This window comes from Acinonyx jubatus, chromosome A3 (assembly GCF_027475565.1).
Source record: "Acinonyx jubatus isolate Ajub_Pintada_27869175 chromosome A3, VMU_Ajub_asm_v1.0, whole genome shotgun sequence".
Taxonomy (NCBI): domain Eukaryota; kingdom Metazoa; phylum Chordata; class Mammalia; order Carnivora; family Felidae; genus Acinonyx; species Acinonyx jubatus.
In genome coordinates this window covers 35,730,305-35,749,004 of record NC_069388.1, presented here as the reverse complement: position 1 = coordinate 35,749,004, position 18,700 = coordinate 35,730,305, and the positions used below count along the sequence as shown (strand labels likewise).

General features: G+C 42.6%; 1 protein-coding gene across 1 annotated transcript in view; it reads right to left on the bottom strand.

Annotated features, from left to right (window-relative positions):
- Positions 1-4,797: 4,797 nt before the first annotated feature.
- Positions 4,798-18,700, bottom strand: part of SLX4IP (SLX4 interacting protein) — a 176,021-nt gene continuing 162,118 nt past the window's right edge. Inside the window, exons 7-8 of the mRNA XM_015081531.3 lie at positions 7,939-8,039; positions 4,798-6,844 (exon numbers count right to left, since the gene is read on the bottom strand). Coding sequence (XP_014937017.1) covers positions 6,124-6,844; positions 7,939-8,039 — 822 coding nt within the window. The 3' untranslated portion in view covers positions 4,798-6,123. The remainder of the gene's footprint in view (positions 6,845-7,938; positions 8,040-18,700) is intronic.

Genomic DNA, 18,700 nt, shown 5'->3' with positions numbered 1-18,700 from the left:
GAGTCCCCTCCCACAGCCTACTTCACCCACTAAAATAAATCAGGCTGGGTAATGAATGAGGTTTTAAGAAATGTAACTGAACTTAAAATACAAGGTCAGCATCTCATCCTAGGTAATCCTTTGGAGGATGAGAAATTCTCCTGATTTTCCCACAGGGTTATTTCAGATGTGCTTTCTGAGCCAAACTATTTTAAAAGCGTTCATTCTTCCACTGCCCTGCCAAATGTGAACTTGAGATTCACACGCACTTTTTGAGAGCTTATTAGTGATATTAATGATCACGGATCAAAGGCAAACCTTAGACAATTATTTAGGTGCTTTAAAACCTCATCTGCTGTACAAGGGCAACAATTTCTCAGTGTTGGCAAAGATGAAGTTGCTCTGATGTGTTGGGTCGAAAGCAGCATTACGAACGTGGCCTCATGGAGAAGACAAGACACATCTCTTTGTATGATTAAAATGTACTCGTATTGACACCTCGTCACCAAAGCCTTTCTCATTCATTTGAAAGCAGGCACACTTCTGACCTGCAGAAAGCCCCTCGTTTAAAGGATACTCTCCGCTCAGAGCACACCCTGCCTCTTTCAACATCCAGTATTTAAACCTACACACACCCTACATTTTAAAACAATAATTCTTTACTGTGGCTTCTCATGAGAATCAGTTATTTGAGGAGCTTTTAAAACTGCCAATACTCAGGATTGCAATCCAAATTGCAAGGATTCGGATTTAACTGGAAGCTACTCAGGTAATCCCAATATGTGGCCAGTACAAAGAACCTGTTTTTAAATGGATGCGGAAATTAACACATCGGAGTGGTATATTTACCTTAAGTGTGGTGCTTAAAATATTAGAGATCATTTTGTTTGACAAAGGGAGAAACTGAGGCCCGGGAGGTTAAGTGACTTTGTCCCAAAGCACACAAACCAATTAGTGGCAAAGCAGTAGCCTGAACCCAGGGTTGCAGCTGGTAGCACCACGCCATCTAGAGTCTCTGGATCCCCAGCCAGACCCCAGGTCCGAGGCAGGTCAGCTGCCTGTGGGCGAGGCTGGCCAGTGTGCCCGCACGAGCAAAACACTACGAAAGGCGCTTTTGCTTTATCAGCTGCAATGGTTCTCAGCATTTCATGAACAGCTATCCAAATGTATTATTCCAACCTCAGATTGAAATGCCTTGGAAAGATTCTGTACAGATCCAAGGGGAGATACGTATACAAGCAATCAGAGAGGCCTGGGATCCTGTCATAAAAGGCAGTGTAGAGAAAGAGCTGGCCCAGGACTTCATTCAGTGATGAACAAGGACTAGATCCACTTAGAAAATGGAAATGAATCTGCTTGGGAGATGTCAAGATCTCTGGAAGAGAGTCAAGTTTGCATACTTTAACCTCTCACAAGAGGGATCTATCTTAGCTCACAATTGGGAGAAGTGGGAATATATCTGCATTGTAAAGACCACCCCAAAATCTTAGGGGCCCATTTAATCACAACACCCCACACAGGGTTTTCCAAACCTACAACTTTAGAACCAGCGGTTTGGAAGCAGAGCTCCTTGGATTGTTTCAACACAGCGTTCAAAACCTCAGGGTTGCTTCAAGGAGGAAGAAGTCTCTAACAGAATATAATTTTAAGTAGCATGTTCAGAAAAGGGCATCTGGGATGTATATTCCTTGGGGGTCGCTCGTTTTGAAGAAAAGTGATACATACAAATTTATTTTTTGAAAACAATTTTACTTTTTATTCATAAAGCAGGTTCATTTCCTCTACATACTACTTTCACCCATGTACTTTCAGACACATACAACTATTTAAATGACTTATATAAACAAAACAAATGACAGGATATGGGCAATGGAAAAAAAGAGCTCCTCTAGGGATTGCTGCAGTGTCTGGCTTTCTAACTTGACTAAAGAAAATTATCCTGTCAAATCCATACCTGTAGTCACCTGATCAGATGCTTGGGGTCATATGTATGGTTTTATTGATTTTTGTTTAATTAAAGAATCAAGGTTTTTGATAAGTAATTCTAATGGCGATTATAAAGTAATTCATGGTAATATCATGCTACATAATAAAACTTACTGAATATGATTAAAGTCCAGTACTGAGTATTTCTGAAACAATTAAAGGTAATAACTAACTTCATCCATTCAAGTTCCCTCTGTTAAGCGCACACATTGACATATATTTGTTCTTCATCTTGTTAAATAAATATAGAAACCAAATTAGGAGTTGCGCAGATTTCTAAGAATCTAATTGTATCATTAAATTGTAATACCAATGATACAGTTAGACTTCTGTCCTGAGTAATTATCTGCATTAACTTCACTTTACAATGCTGGATTTACTTTGTACTTAAGGAAGATTTTAAACTATTTAAAGGAAATCAGCTTAATTTTGATTTTCTACTTGCTCCACCGTGCTTCAATTCATTCGTGTTTCAGTAACAAGAAATGAACTCTGTCATCTTAACAAACCAAGCATGGACATTTCCTCATAAGAGAAAAGAAGAAATTAAAATGATTTCCATATTCGAGTCACAGAACACTGAAGAGAGAATTTTTGGCTCACGGGAAAGGCATTTGTTACCTCAAAAGGAAGGCCACTCACTAAAATTTTGTGGAAATACTACGGTGGGACCTGCCAAGAGGGAGTTCAAGAAAACTGGCAACAGTGGCACTGGGATCTCAGGCCACTCCCTTGGGCACAGAGGATTTCTTCCCTTACGTGCTCTGCCCTCACCAAGCTCTTTCTAAAGTCAAAGGCCATAAGACGCACACCTCATGCTAAAATCCAAACATGACACAAGAAGCAAACAATTGACTGTGATCCCATTGTTGTCCCCAAGACCTATCTTGAGATATCTCATTCACAAACAAGCTATATTCTCCATAAATCAAACTAGAGGGGCGCCTGGGTGGCTCAGTAGGTTGAGTGTCTGACTCTTGATATCGGCTCAGGTCATGCTCTCACGGTTGTGAGATGGAGCCCTGCACATCAGGCTCTGAACTGGGCACGGAACCTGATTGAGATTCTCTCTTTCACTCTCTCTGCTCCTCCCCAGCTCAGGCTTGCTCATGCTCGCTCGCTCTCTCTCTCTCAAAATAAATAAACATTAAAAAAAAAAAAAACTAGAGTTTTTAATGATTCTTGTCATAAAAAATAAAATACATTTTCTTACTTCTTTAATACTAACATAAGTAAACAAAAATGCTGCAGCACTCACTTCTCTCTCCCCAAATGGTTGCTTCTTTGCATTTGACAATTTATATGCATATCTAGATGATAGTTAACCTCTAGCAGCAAGGAAAAAAAAACATGTAAGAAAAATCACACTGACTGTTCTCTGACATTTCTTGTTTATGGACATTAAAAAAACAACACAAAATCCGACATCAATATATTTTTTAAAAAGCCATCTGAAAGCACAGGGATGCGACTTAGAAGCCATAATGACACTGAGAAAGTTAGGGAGTTCAAACTGTAACATTTCTCCGAAGCCTCAGAATTACAGGGACTTGAAAATAAATTTAATTTGGGTTGTTAAGTAAGTGGTTGAAGACTGTGTTCTTTTTGATTAAGAATACTGACAGGCTCTCAGATTTTCAGATGCTGAATTAATAAGATTATAAAGAACGTCAACACACACCCCACTCCCAGGAGTAGAGAATTCTGCATTTCCCAGCTAATAAGCAAAACCTGGCAGCCATCTTCCCCTTTGTACTTCCAAACATCCAAAGAATCACACAACCACTCAAGTAACAAGAGATCTGGGGGTGTTTCAGACATGTGGAAGAAAAATGCTTAGAGGCAAAATTCCTTAAACACATGCCATAGTGCGGAGTGGAGAGCTGTTCCCTCCATTAACCCTGTGAAAATCCCATGTACATGCAGGCTATGAGAAATACCAGTCAATCTACAACCCAAGGTACTGTTTTTCCTCTTAGGTCACAGTAATTGTTATTTCACGAATATACCAAACCCTAGAGCCAAGGCTGTTCTTGAAAGAGAATCACTAAATCACAAGTATTGGCTTTGTCCCGTTAACAAATGAAATAAAAACTTTTCAATTAAAAGCTTTTCTCTGCTGCCTCCATTTCAAACATCTCCTTCTAGGTGTACGTTAGGCAGCAACTATTGCACTGAAATGGTTGTCTTTTATTCTAGACTCTTTTCCAGGGATCTTATTGTTTCTTGGCCAGTCACCAGGGTTATTACTTGTGCCCTGTTGAAACCGTTCCGGTAATTCTGTTTAAGAAGATTCAAGGACACACCGTGCTCCTGTCTTCAGTGAACAGCACACCTAGAATTGCTGTCCCTCTAACAGCAGGGGCTCCCCACAGACCATGGAGATTGAGGTTTCCATCCTGTGCAGTCTACCCCAACTGGATGAGCACAATCTGCTCTACTGTGGTTAGTATCCTGTTGGGTTCCCTCTTTTCCCACAGAATGCTTTGCTTGGAATCAGCTAAGAGCAGGAAAAAAAACCTAGGGATGGGAAGAGGAAAGGACGCCAGTGCACGGGGCCATGTTCCCGGTGAGTGAAGGTCATGAGGCTGGGATCACATGAAGGGAAGAGGTTTCCAGGCAAGGTGGGGAACATCAAAGGAATAGGATCTACATTCATGGCCAAGTATAGTGACCAACACTGAACTTCATGACCCAAGATGGTGCCATGAAATATGGCTGCCTCTTAATGAGTAATACCCTACAACACAAGTGAGAAAGGAGACATGGGGAAGCACAGAATGAGCTAGGAGTAACCATAATTAGTCTTAAGCACAAACCACCAACACTGTGTCTGTTTCCATATTCTTTTATTACATTAGGCTTTTTCTGGGTTATTTTTCTGCTAACTCCAACACTTTGGGAATATACTTGATTTTCCTTGTTACTAGGGAGGTGCTACTTCAAAGGACCACACAATGTTGAGTAGAAAAAGAGATGTATTTGATGGGTGGCCTGTGAATATGTTTTTTTCCCCTATTTTAGAATGAAACTGGGTTAACAAAATCTTTAGTAGGTGTCCATCCAAAATAAGTCATTGCTATGATTCACTCTGACATTTCAGCAAGCCCACTGGAGACATTAGTGGGTGACAGTGCAAACGGAAGGCTCCTGTTTTGAAACTGAAACTGCCTGTGATGCCTTCCAAATGGGAAACCGGAAACTCTGGCCACTGAGCTCCCCTTGGGTTCGAATCCTTCCTGAACCTAACCAAAATCTCAGAGGTGGGGGCAAGTGCAGGGACAGGGACATGCCTGAGCTACAAGCAAGAGCAAGCCTGTCCCTCTACTCTCTTCCTCTAATGCAAGGTCAAATTAGTCATAAACTTCTAGTAATTTTAGGGTAATTAACAGTTTTGTGGGTGCAGCGGCCACCGTGCTGTAGAGAACCTGGGAACAGAGCTGCTCATAGGCTGAACCCAGGTGTTTTACAAGTTTGAGGGAGCACAAGGGTGTGCATGTCCACATATGGGCCCCAGCTGATGAGCTGGAGGCCATGGTAGCCAGTATTGAGGAAAGAAACACTAGGGAGTCTCCAATTAGTCCAGTGGTTCTCAAACTTGAGCATGTTTCAGAATCACCCAGGGTTTAGTAGGCCTGGGGTGCGGCCCAAGATGGGCCTTTCTAACATATTTTTAGACAGTGATGCTGGGCCCAGAACCAGATGTTGAAGACGGCTAGCCTGTTCCTTCACTTCTGTTCAATTCAGGCTGAGGAACAGGAGGAGAAATTGTACCCCTAGATATTGCACTATGGCCCTGTCTTCATATAGCCCATCATACGGTGTGCACAGTGATGGGCCAAGAAAGCACATGGTTGGTTTCTTCAGGCAGGTCCTTCAAGAATGGGATCATCCTTGACAAGGTGAATGGCCATTTCTCACTAAAATAACTTTCTGAAGACAGTTATAAAGTATGAGAAAGTAGCAACGTTATTAGAAAAATCATATAGCCTGCTGAAGATGAATGCATTGAAAACTAACACTAACACAGATACACATTTTCGGTACAAAATAATCATTCTAATTCCTTTAAAATCACAGCATCTACACAGACCCCTCTCTTTCCACATCTTTAGCCACTATAGACCCAACTACATCTCTGCAATCCCCTTTAGTAAGTTAGTGGCCTCTTTCATGCTTCTTTCTTTTCTTGGTTGGACTGCCCTGGATTGCAGATAATCTTTCAGTGTTTGTGGCTGAGCCAGTTTGCTGTGCCTTCCCTAACTTATTTTTCATAAGATGTCCAGAGGAGAGATTTTCCAAAACATGCAACTCTTCATTAGACGCCGTTTTTGCCAAACCTTGTTTGACAAGTAACCCCGGATCCGACAGCTCTGAAGTTGGCAAAACCCTGACAGCTTTGCTTTTTTCCCCTATTATTTCTCTTGGGACTAATCGATCACTTCCAAGAGAAACTCTCTTGTGGTGGTCGACGTCTTCCGCAGAGCCGAGGTTCCTGCATTTCTGTTGTGTTCTGGCCCCTTGTGGACTTTGTTTTGGACCTGGCGATGCTGACTCACAGCTACAGACGGGGCTCCTGCTTAGAAGCCCTGTCTCTGACCACTCCCCATGATGAGGTTTTTGCTGGCTGCTAGCGTCTTCTGGCTGGGTCTGATGAACATTTTCCAGCTTTTGAACAGGAAGCCCCCAGTGGCTCTCAGCTGCCTTTATGTTATCTTCTGCTTGTTCTGTGGACTCTGATGGGGGACTGGCTGAAGCCTGACTGTCACCCCTCCTCCTCGCTATCTCTGCAATCACTGGGTCACTAGCTGTTCCCCCAATGTCCCGGCTGCTCCGTGATTTGCTCACAACGCTGCTTTTTGTTTCAGTTCTTCTCACACTAAAACAAAGAAAGATTTTTTGTTTTGTTTACGTAAAGCTGCCCTTGTCACATTGCCTATCCCTGGAGAAGGAGCTTGGGCTACCTTTCCTTCTCCCTTACCTCCCAGGCAAATCCAGAAAAGTCCCTGAGTGAGATGTTTAAATTCAGACTGGATCAAGCAACAGACACACTAGGATTAGTTATTAGGATATATGAGGACAGGCTTTGTTTATTGATCACTAGGTTATCACTGTAGTTATACTCGAGTTATGATGGATCTATTTTAACTAAGGAAGACAAGTATACATTTCAGATGTTAAGGTTCAATATTGCCTAAATTTGATATGTTGACATTTTTCCCCAGAAGCAAATGCTCAGATACATCCAAAGCATAGCATATGTGTGTGTTTGTATGCAAGAATGTGCACACACACACACACACACACTTTTTCTACAGCACACATAAAAGACAATGTAAACTTCACTCACTTTGTAAAATTCACTTTGAGGAACAGGATAGCAACTGCAGGGGGAAAATTGAGAAACTAGAGATTTGACTTCAACACAGACTTGCAGGCTTGTGAATAGTAAGAAATTTCTTAAACCACCAAACCAAACTCAAAACACTGAAGCTGAAATATTTATTTTGGCTAAGCTTTAGTCTGGAAACACAAACACACACACACACACACACACACACACACACACACACACACAGAGGTTCTTATTGTTCCTGATCAGGGGTGTGAGGATTATCATAATTATCTTAGAATGAGAACCTGCATTTTAGGAAAGGAATGTATTTTTTTAGATCGACCTATAGTCACTCAGAAAGTGGTATGAAACACACCACCAAACAGGTGTGTTTCATCTTCAAAGTGCTTGTAAGTAATTAGTCCTTGCAACACACCTGTGAAGCAAGAACTTGCTCCCCATTGTCCAGAAAGCAGGAGGCAGGCAGAAGAGCAAGCATGGAACTTAGGGTAAAGTAGGTGCCAGAGGGGGTTTTGTGATTGGTTTCCATAAACTCTTGTGGAATTCTAGGTTTCATGTCATGTATCCATACACACGGACAGTCAAAAAGGAGAAAAAGAAGAATTTGTTGGACCTACATTTCTTTCAGAGCATTTCTCTTGCGCTTTGCACTGGGAGGAAGTGGACTCTCGGCACACTCAGCAAGATAATCAGACGCTCCATGGAGAGTTCCTTCTGTCTACTCCAAAAGATAACAAAGGTTCAACCAGAAATCTATTAGCTGAACGTGAGAAAAAACAGTTATACTTTGAATGCCCCAGTGAACAGATTTTTGTGAAGACCAGATGAAACTGCTTAGTGTTAGGCTATTTTACATTTAAAAAATCTAGAACGTTTTGGTAAATTGTCACTTACTTGGACTCCTATCCAATACAGTTCATAACGTTAATACACACCACAAACATACAAGGCTGTAAGAGAAAGGACACTGGTTCCAGACCATCTGGGAACTCTTGTCCAATACCTTTTTTTTTTTTTTTTTTTAAGTAGGCTCCGCGCACAGCACAGAGCCCAACATGGGGCTTGAACTCACAACCCAGAGATGAAGACCTGAGCTGAGATCAAAAGTCAAATGCTTCACTGACGGAGCCACAGAGGCACCCCTTAGCCAATATCTGATATCTCTGTGGCCCAAACTGTGACAAAGCCCAGAACTGCAGGGCCGGGCAGCAGCATATTTGTGAACTCTGATCTTCCAGACAACGGTTAAGATCTGTTGGCACAGTGGTCTAGACCCTGATTCCTTAGAATTCCACACATTTTCTCTATTTACAAAAATACAGAATGTGGCCTTTGCAATACTCAAGGCTGCATAAAGAGTTAAGATTTTAGTGGATACTTTGAACATTGAAGTTTGTGATTCTTGGCTATTAAAAAACTGGGAGTTTTTCTTAAACTAAGCACTGCAACAATTTTACATATTTTATAGATTATCTGTGTATCTATTCTTATATGTTCCCATGGAAGCTTCATATGGAAGTACATGTACCTATAAAAACGGGGCACCTGGGTGGCTCAATCGGTTAAGTGTCTGGCTCTTGATCTCAGCTCATCTGAGAACTGTGATCTCACAGTTCATGAGTTTGAGCCCTGTGTCGGGCTCTGCTAAAAGTGCAGAGCCTGCTTGGGATTCTGTCTCTCCCTTTTTCTGCCCCTCCTGCATGCTTGCTCTTGCTCTCTCTCTCTCTCTCTCTTTCAAAATAAAGAAATAAGCTAAAAAAAAAGTACTTATAAAATGTAAAAAAACTCCCAAAATTTGCCAACATTGACCTATTTCATAATTTTGGAATCATTTCCTTTTTGTTAAGCAAGTAGATAATCCAGACAAGGTGTTAACTTCTCTCATTTCCTGTGACACTAAGTATCCTTCTCCATCAAATTCCACAGTAAAATGCTGTAGAAATAAGGAAGAATTTTGGGAAATTATCAGTGGGTCCCTTGCTTTAGACTTACATTGGAATTAACAATGGCAGTCCCAGAATGCCTGGTAGACGGCAGCCATCAGTATACCTGGATGTCCCACAGGCTGATGCTATGACCTTTGCCCAATCAGTGGTACAGGGTACCACTGAGCACGAACCTTTAGCTCCCTCCAGTCCCGCCTATGGTTTCAGACCTGGATCAATGTCACTCATAGTCATATCCAGGTATAACCTAAATCAGTTTTAAGAGTTAGTAAACAGAATACCATAGGTTTTATTGGACTATACTGCATTTTGATGCTTCTCCCTTTCTCCCCCTAAGACTCACTAGTTGACCAGACAGAGCTACAGTAAAGTTAAATGAGAGGGAGAGGAAGAGAGAGGGAGAGAGACTGAGATTTATGTGTGAAACACTTCTAAACATGCCCTATAAGTACAGTAGATTTTCCCCTTACGACCACACCCTGTAAGTGCTGTATTTTCAGAGCTGAACAATTAACATAAGGAGCATGAGTCAGGCTTTGAACAACTCTGTGGGAACCAGAAAGCCTTTTGCTATTAGGAATGATGTAAATTCCCCAAGGCTTGAAGAAGTCCACAATGGAAGGCAGACAGGGTCATAAATAACAACAATGGATACTGCGTCGACCACATAAAGTATGATGCTGCGATGGTGACACTTCAAATCTCACACTAGATTCAATCTCTGGCTTTATTTATTTATTTTTTAAACTAAGTTTAAAAAGCACTATGAATTTCCTATGGGAACTTCAAAAACTTCTTTAAGAGACATGACAATTGACTCTCATCCCAAATTCCTCTGATCACAAACAATAGGGAAAATGTCCTTGGAAGGAAAAGGACAACAGAAAATGCGATGCAGTGACAGAAGGAAAAGTCCAGTTCAAAAAGTGCAAAACCTGTGACTTCATCTAAAAAAAAAAAAAAGAGAGAGAGAAAAAGAAAAGAAAAAGGCAAGTCAGGGTCTCCTGCTTACAAATTAAAACCACATTTGGCAATTTGTTGAAGGAGGCATATTTACATTTGTATGAAGACTGGGTGGGCAGGAAAATAAAAAAAGCTTAGACTCCTTCTTCAGTCTTCAGTCCTTGAACTGTCAGACCTCATTAGAAATCTTTCATTCTTATTTTTCTAAGGTCAATTCATTCCCCTTTGTCACTAAATCGCAGCCTGCGGAGCCCCTCAAACAAATATTCCAGAGGAAACAGTGATCCTCTGGAACAGGGACTGGGAACAAAATTTCCCAAGGGAGTTGTCCTGATTACTAATGGCTTCTCACATCTGGCATCAAAATGCAATTGTGGCTTATCCAGAGGCAAAATTCTAAGGTACAGACAGTGTGTGCTGGGAAGTGCTTCTCGGGCTTACCTAAATGACACGACTCCTTTTTAGATTCTGCCTTGAATAATGACCCTGACATCTTCCGCAAAGAATACACACAAAGTCAATATATTAAAAAAGGTTACTAGTTGGCCATCCAAAGTCCAGAGTACACACTCTGTGGGGACTTGGATATTTAAGAAATAGGTTAACCAAGGGGCTTTCTTTGGGCCTTCATCAGTGATTCTTCTTAACCTAGAGGCTAGCTCTGAGTCTAGCCAAGGAATAAAATTCTGCATATATTATCAGCTGCCCCATCCACTCCCCACCCATTTATTAATTTTTGGTTAACACTTTTAGTTTTAAACTTTCCATCTGTAAAGAGGTATCTAGGACAAAAACCAGGACAAAACCACACAGAAGTAGGACAGGGCCATAGGCCCCACAGGGAGTCTAATGCAGGGGGATACTTTTCCTCAAGAGACTAAGCAGCCCAGGCAGGCTTCCAGAGCAAGAGGTCGGGTCTTGTTGCCATCCCCAGGGATGCTCTGCAGTCTACTGGATGCACCCTGAGGTTGAGGACAGCCAAAGCACGTGCGCTCCAGTACAGGCCCAAAAGGAAGGTTGAACAGGTGAGTGTTTAAGTATGAAAATGGGTGATGTTACCTCAGTGCTGTCTGGTCTGACCTGGGAAACACATTTTAAATTTCTGGACAAAAAGACTGCAAAGAGAGTCCCTACCAGAATTAGCAAGGCAGCTAAGATATGTTTCCTGCCTCTAATCAGAGAATGGGCTGGACTGAAATGTAGTCAGGAATACTGGTTGATGTACAAGTTACAAAGGCAAATTGAAATTGTGGATAAACCAAAGTGTTCACTCCATAGTGACTTACTGAATATCACTTCTGAATAGAACACTCTTGGATTAATGAGGGATGAGGAGAGAAGTTGGCCTAAAAAGATGTAAGAAACACCTGCTCTTGAGTTTATAACCTCCTCAAGGAGTCTGTAAAACACAGCTGAGGCTCCCAAAGGCTATTGGGAAGACTGGCACCAAGGGAGCTTTTCAAAAAATATAGATTCCCAAGACCCACCCCTGGAAGTTCTGATTTACCAGATCTAGGGTGGGGCTATAGGATCTATATTTAGGTTCCCAGGTGATTCAAACACTGCTGACACACATGAAATAATTCTCGACAGAGCAGAGCAGCAGATAAACAAATGAAAAGTGGTACACTGAGGCAGTGCTTGGCAGTCTGGTCCAATTACCTCAGGCCTCAAAATTACCTGGGAAGCTTGTCAAAAAATGTTCAGGGTTCTACCCCAGAATCTACTGCATTTGGATCTCCACGGGCTGGAGTCAAGGCATATATGCATTTTAGGCAATCTCCCAAGTGATTCTGATGCCCACTCTACAGGGGCATGGATGGACGTGGTAACTGAGCAGAGTCTGGCAGAACCATCCAATCAGACAACACTGAACTCTGTATCAAACACTGTTTTGAGGCCCTTGTGGAAAACTATGTGGACTCACAGAAAACATCCCTGCTCTCACAGAGCCTCCATTCCATGGGGAAGACAAGAAACAAATACACATATGATATGTCAAAAGGTTATGATGTTATGAGGGAATACAAACCTCCAAAGTCTTTATTAGGCACGTTGGTGAGGGAAGGTAAGAAGGTGAGCTTTACCCGGAGATGAGTGGAGGATGAGCCACGTGAACATAGGGTGCATAAGAAGGGAGAAGCATGAACACCAAGGAAGACAGAGCATGCTTGGAGGGAGAGGAGAAACAGGGCAGTAAACCAGAGAAAGGGGGTGGAGGGCAGGTAACTGGTGTGTGTGTGTGTGTGTGTGTGTGTGTGTGTGTGTGTGTGTGTGTGCATTGGTGGTGGTGTGTGAGAGGGTCAAATCATATATGGCTTTTATAAGGATGACACATTTTATTCTAAGGAAGATGATGTGCCATTGGAAGTTTCTAGGAAGAAAATGGACTTGGCATTTTAAAAGGATCACTCTGGGAGCAGCTGAGGGGCAGATGGGCTCAGAGAGATCAGTGATTAGACTACTACAAAAGTCCACTCAGAGAGGAGGGGGTCTTTCAGGAGGCTGGTGATGGTAAGAAATGGTTAGACTGGAAATATAATTTGAAGGAAGACCCAACAGAATATGTCAATGGACTGTATATAGTTAGTCAGAAGAAAAGTCAGGAATGACTCCAAGATTTGTGGTTTAAATAAGTGGGTGAAGGAAATTAGCCTTTACCAACACAGGAAGTACTGGGGGAGGGGCAGGCTTGGGGATGTGGAACCAAGAAATCAATTTTAGATAATGTAAACTTGAACAGTCCTCCTGGGTATCCAAACAGAGATGCTGAGCAGGAAGTTAAGATACCGGTTCAGGAAGAGAGAAGTCTGGGCTGCAGACACAAAGCTGGGAAGTCCACGAAGATGGTACATAAAGTCTTCAGTGAGGATGAAGTGCACTGGGGAGTGAGTTTGGATAAGAAAAAAGAAGATGAGGAGGAGGATTAAGGAAAGGAGTCCATGAGGGAATCATCAGTGAAGAAACAGAAAAATCAAGGTAACATGATGTCCCTGGAGGTAAGAGAATAAAGTGCTTCACTGAAAGCGACAGCACTTCCACAAATATGCCGAGCGGTTAGGACTGACAATTAAGCAATAGAAGGTGACTTGACAAGGGCTGTTTTTGGTGAAGTGCTAGGGCCCAAGACTATTTGGGATGGATGGGTTCAATAGCGAAGTGGAGACACAGTAGAAACCGGAAGTCTCCAGTAGGAATGTAATGGTCTGTAGGTGACTTTGAAGTTTCTATGGACCACTAAAAAGGTAAAAAGAAAACTGGTAAAATTAGATTTCAATAATATATACTATTTTGCTCAATATATGTTATTATTACAGCGTGTAATATAAAAATATTGAGGCATTTTATATTTTTATACTAAGTCTGGAATCTGGTATGCATCTGACATTTACAGGACACCATTTCTGACTCGCCACATTTCTAATGCTCAATGTCCAGATGTGGCCAGTGGCTATAGTACCGGGCCATGCAGGGCTGGGCACTTTAGAAGGGCTCTGCAGTAAGGGGGAATGCTGAAATGGGGTAGTGCCTGGATTGGGGGGTTGGTTAATGGAGGGTGCATTGCTGACGATTCTGGGCATATTTGGAGGATGTGATGAGCTACCGTGTGCCAAGTTTCAGCTGGGTGTTTCAGAAGCTCTGCATATACGCATCAATGTCACCTCAGAAGAGCTTGATGAGGCAAGTAACACTGCTGCTCCCACACTCCAGGGACCTCATTCAACATGAACAAACAGCACAGATGGCAATGCCCCTTCTCACCTGATAAATGGGGCTTCTGTCAGGAAAACCTTGCTTCAGCTTTCAAGCACCAGCCCTGAGGCCCTGGGACATCAGTATTAATCTAGGTTGGAACTGTAGGGGAAGGTCCCTGGGGACATGATACCTGACTGCAGGTCAAAGAGCCCTGTGGGTGTACAGCAGTCCAGTGTGGCCCCCAGTGTGGTGTTCCCAGCACCCCTCACAGCCACGCTTAGAAGGGATGACAGACAGGAGCTCTCCCACCAAAATCTTGTTTCTAGGACTACAGAACACCCTGCTGGATATGAAGGCAATAAAGGGAGAAGGGAGGAAAAGAAACTTTTCAGAGCCATTAAGGTCTTTCTTACAGCAGTACTTAACACGGTAATGTGGTGCTTTCAGTCATTTATCTCTTGAGATCTCTTTTCTTATGGTTATGTACATGAGTTTCCTCTGATGCTATTTTATTCACCGCTAAATGAAAATAATTAATAACTCAACCAGGATTTTTTAAAGGCAGGTAACTTGGGGCGCCTGGGTGGCTCAGTTGATTGAGTGTCCGACTTCGGCTCAGGTCATGATCTCACAGGTCGTGAGTTCGAGCTCCATGGTGGGCTCTGTGCTGACAGCTCAGAGCCTGGAGCCTGCTTTGGATTCTGTGTCTCCGTCTCTCTCTGCCCCTTCACTGCTCACGCTCTCTCTCTCTCAAAAACTAAACAAACATTAAAAAAAATTTTTTTAAAGCAGGTAACTCATAATAAAATATTAGAATACACCCAGTCTTAAAGGGCGTCTGGGTGGCTCAGTTGGTTGGGCGTCCGACGTTGGCTCAGGTCATGATCTCATGGTCCTTCCGTGGGTTTGAGCCCTGCAATGGGCTCTGTGCTGACAGCTCAGAGCCTGGAACGTGTTTTGGATTCTGTATCCCCCTCTCTCTCTGCCCTTCCCCTGCTCACACTGTCTCTCTCTCTCAAAAATAAATAAGCATTAAAAAAAAAAATTAAAAAAAGAATACACAGTCTTAGGTCACATTCAAAATGTTACTGTGTCTGAATTCTTCATGATCACATATACCCAGAGTTGATCAAAACAGGTTAGCCCTCCTGAGATGAGGCAGGGAGCACAGCGAGCAGGGATGGAAGCCAACGTCTGGCATTCATTGGTTGCTTGTCCCAGGGCCCATCTCTCAACTCCCCGATGGTGGGTTTCTCATCTGTCCTTCAGGACTGTTTGGGAAATTTAAGTGCAATAAGGTGTGTGAAGCACACTTTAGAAAGTGGGAAGTTCTAAGCACATTTTCTTGACATTCCTATACAAGAAAACCTGGTACCTACAGAGAACATAAATAGATTTTGAGGAGGCAAGGATGCTTTGCATTTTTAAAGAACTTACACGATTAAAGTCCTTTCCCCTACATCTACTGAGTTATTTGGCAGGCAGGTATCGTCCCTATTTGACAGACAAGAAGAATGAGACCCAAGAGACTAAGTGTCTAAGCCCACACATTTAGCTAGGGGCAGAAGTGTGTCGAGAAGGCTTGGCCCTCTGTGCAGTGCTCTTTCCACTGTGCCCAGTGGTTCCTCTGCCATCACAGTCAAAGATGGGAGTTGTAGAAAGAGTACAGGATGCTAAGTCGGAAGTCCTTGGGTCTAACCCCCTCTCAGTTTCTTCTCTGAAGTAAGATCTGGACAAGCTACCTCCCTGAACATCAGTTTCCTTGTCTAGAAAAGAGGAATGATAATAATATCTCTACAGTGGACACTCATTCATTTTCTGGAAACAATATTCAGATTTTGTCTCTAGTCCCCATCCAATGTCCATGCATTTTCAGGAGGCCCTGTCTCCACACCAGGCTCCAGAGGTGGGCCTGTGATCCCATCCAGGCCAAGCAAAGTACTGGATTCATGAACCTCAAAGACATACATGAGCTGAAGGAGCCCTGGGAAGAACCCTGCTCTCTATTCCCATGGACCTGCAGGTACCAGAGCCAACCACCACATACTGGCTAAGAATGAAGCCAACACTGTGGAAGACAGAGCCAGAAGATGGGAGAAACAGTCCTGATGATATTCTTTGTGCCTCTGATCAGCAAGCCATACCTGAAGTCTGGACTTTTCAGGCACATGAGCCAAAAACCTTCCTTTTTTTGCTAAGCCATTTCGAGTTGGCCTTCCTGTCACTTGAAAACTAAAAGGTTCAAGACTGATACAATCTCTTCTCAGGTTTGTTACATTGAATAAGTTATTGTATGTGACAGCTCTCTGCAAACAATAAGTCTTTCCCAAACAATAAAAGCGGTGTAAAAGTAATATATTGTCAACTTATTTGGGAGGCAAATAAAACATTACAGTATAAACCTATAGGCCACTTTCAATTCTTCAAGGCTTTTTTGTAAGGCAAAAAGAAAAGTTATTCCTTTTTTTTTTAAGATTTTATTTTTTTTAAAGTAATCTCTACATCCAACATGGGGCTTGAACCCACAACCCCGAGATCAAGAGTTGCACGCTCCACTGACTGAGCCAGTCAGATGCCCCAATAAAAGTTGTTCTTAAACTTTAGTGAGATGTCCAACCATTTCTAGGAGCATAAACATTCTGAAATGTGACATGCCAGGGAAGGTTGAGTCACTTGCAGAAAAGCAGCCCAGCACAGCATGAATTCTGACAGTGACCACAATCTTAGACCACGATGCACCATGACCATACAGAAGCCACACATCTTAAAATGAGGAAGAGGTCTCTCTTTCCCAAATTTCACTTCTAATATTTTCTTAAATTATTTGGTAGTTAATCAGTTATGGAAGTAAAAAGGGTAAAACAGGTGGAGAGAGTAGTAGCGAACAATTAAAAGAATGTAGAAAGACATATATATACATATTGACTCAAAGGAACTCAGGCTAAGAGGTCAAATGGAAGGGGTATCTCATGAATTCCACTGTGAAGTCACGTCATTTTCTCTGAAGATGCTAAGGATGGAAGGCGCCTGTATTGAGACACCACAGGCAAAGCACTCAATATAGGGACCGGCACAAGTGAGTCCTCGTGAGATGCCCAAGATGCGGACGTGACCTTCCCCATTTCAGAGATGAGGAAACTGATGCCTTATGAGGCTAAGTCATCTGTCCAACTCCTACAGTGAGGGACAAGTGTTTTGCTTCATTCTGTTTCTCTGCACCCAAGTCCCTCTTCTGAGCCCTCCACTTCTCTGCCTTCCTGGGAAAGGACAGGTCTCTAAGGGAGAGTGGAGACGTGGGATTGCTGCAGCCGCTGCCGCCTGAGTCAGCAGCAAACACTCTAGTTTTGTTTTGTTTTTAAATAAAAATTTTGAAGTTTTCTTTGATTCTGAATTGATGACTATGAAACTGTCTTTTGTAGATCTAGGGAAGTACCAATAAATAGTTGCAAAGAATGTTAACCTGAAAATGAAATCAGTGAAAAAAATCAAGGAAGTTCTTTTGCAGGAAGTACACATTTCATAGGGATTTTCCAGTTTACATTCACCTAACCTTCGCGAACCTAAAAATAAATCCTGAACCCCCCTAGGCCCCACTGTTGAGTCTCTGGTGCCTTATAAGCATAATGAAACTTGGAGACTTTAAAGAATTTGTAGGTTTGGGACCTGTGCTTCTTCATGATGGAGGGGGGTAGGGTGGGGATCATTGACCACTCTGAGAAATGAATGAAAGCTATTTAACTTTGACTAGAAAAACATTAAAACACACACACACACAACTTTTTTTTTAATTTCAGGGAATTCATGAATCACAGGTTAATAGTGTCCAGTGTAAAAGCAGAAGGGAAATATCTGTGAAAAATGGAAACTTAATGGGAACTACCTCAGGCAGAGATACCCCACCTTTGGGGGTCTCCTAATTCAAAAACACCTCCTCACACAGAGATCTGTGGTTGAAAAATGCCAATACCTGGCAGGAAGGTTGCTAGCCCTTTATTCAGGGTGATGATTGTCTTCCCTAACATCTCCCATGGCTGAGTGTGTGGGGCTGGAGAGGATGGGTAAGGAGGAAGGTGGGTAAGTGTGTATCCAGCTGCGTAGGTGGCAGGGCTGGCCAGAAGACAGCCCACAGTAGCCCTGGTGGCCAATGGGAAAGAGGCAGAAGAGCCAGAGAGAAGCCATCACAGATGACTGTCTTATTTCAAACTTCTGCTCAGAGCTGGCCCTCTGCCCAGGGACGCACAAGGAAGAGCTCTTCCCATTGCTCTTGAACAGACAGCAAGACCCCCTTTCCAAGACTCCCATCTCATGACAGTAACAGCTTCTGTGAACGAGTCTGGGAACCTCACCCCATTTATGACATGGGTTCCTTGGGAAAATGTGTACTGAATTCTAAATCATCTGCTAACTAAATGAACTTTCTAAACACAATCCACTTGCACATCAAACTCTGTGTGATCACTGTGGGTGTTCAGATGAACATGTGAGCTTTTCGGAATTTGGGCCTGAGAAGTCTGTGGACTCCCAATTCCTGTGTACCTCGGAGAAGTAAGTGGGTCCTTCCTCCAAAGCTGTATCTCCTTGTGAGACTACTGGCAGCTACTGGAAATGAAAGGTGTTCTAGCTGGTGGTCCCCACCCCTCCTCCTACTCTGGATGTTGGTTAACAGAGCTCCTACTGAAGGTCACCAGTTTACACTCTTATTGTATCCCTCTTTCATCACTGACTTGCTGGCTAAATGAGGGTTTATAACTTAACTTTTTTGTACTTGTTTTTA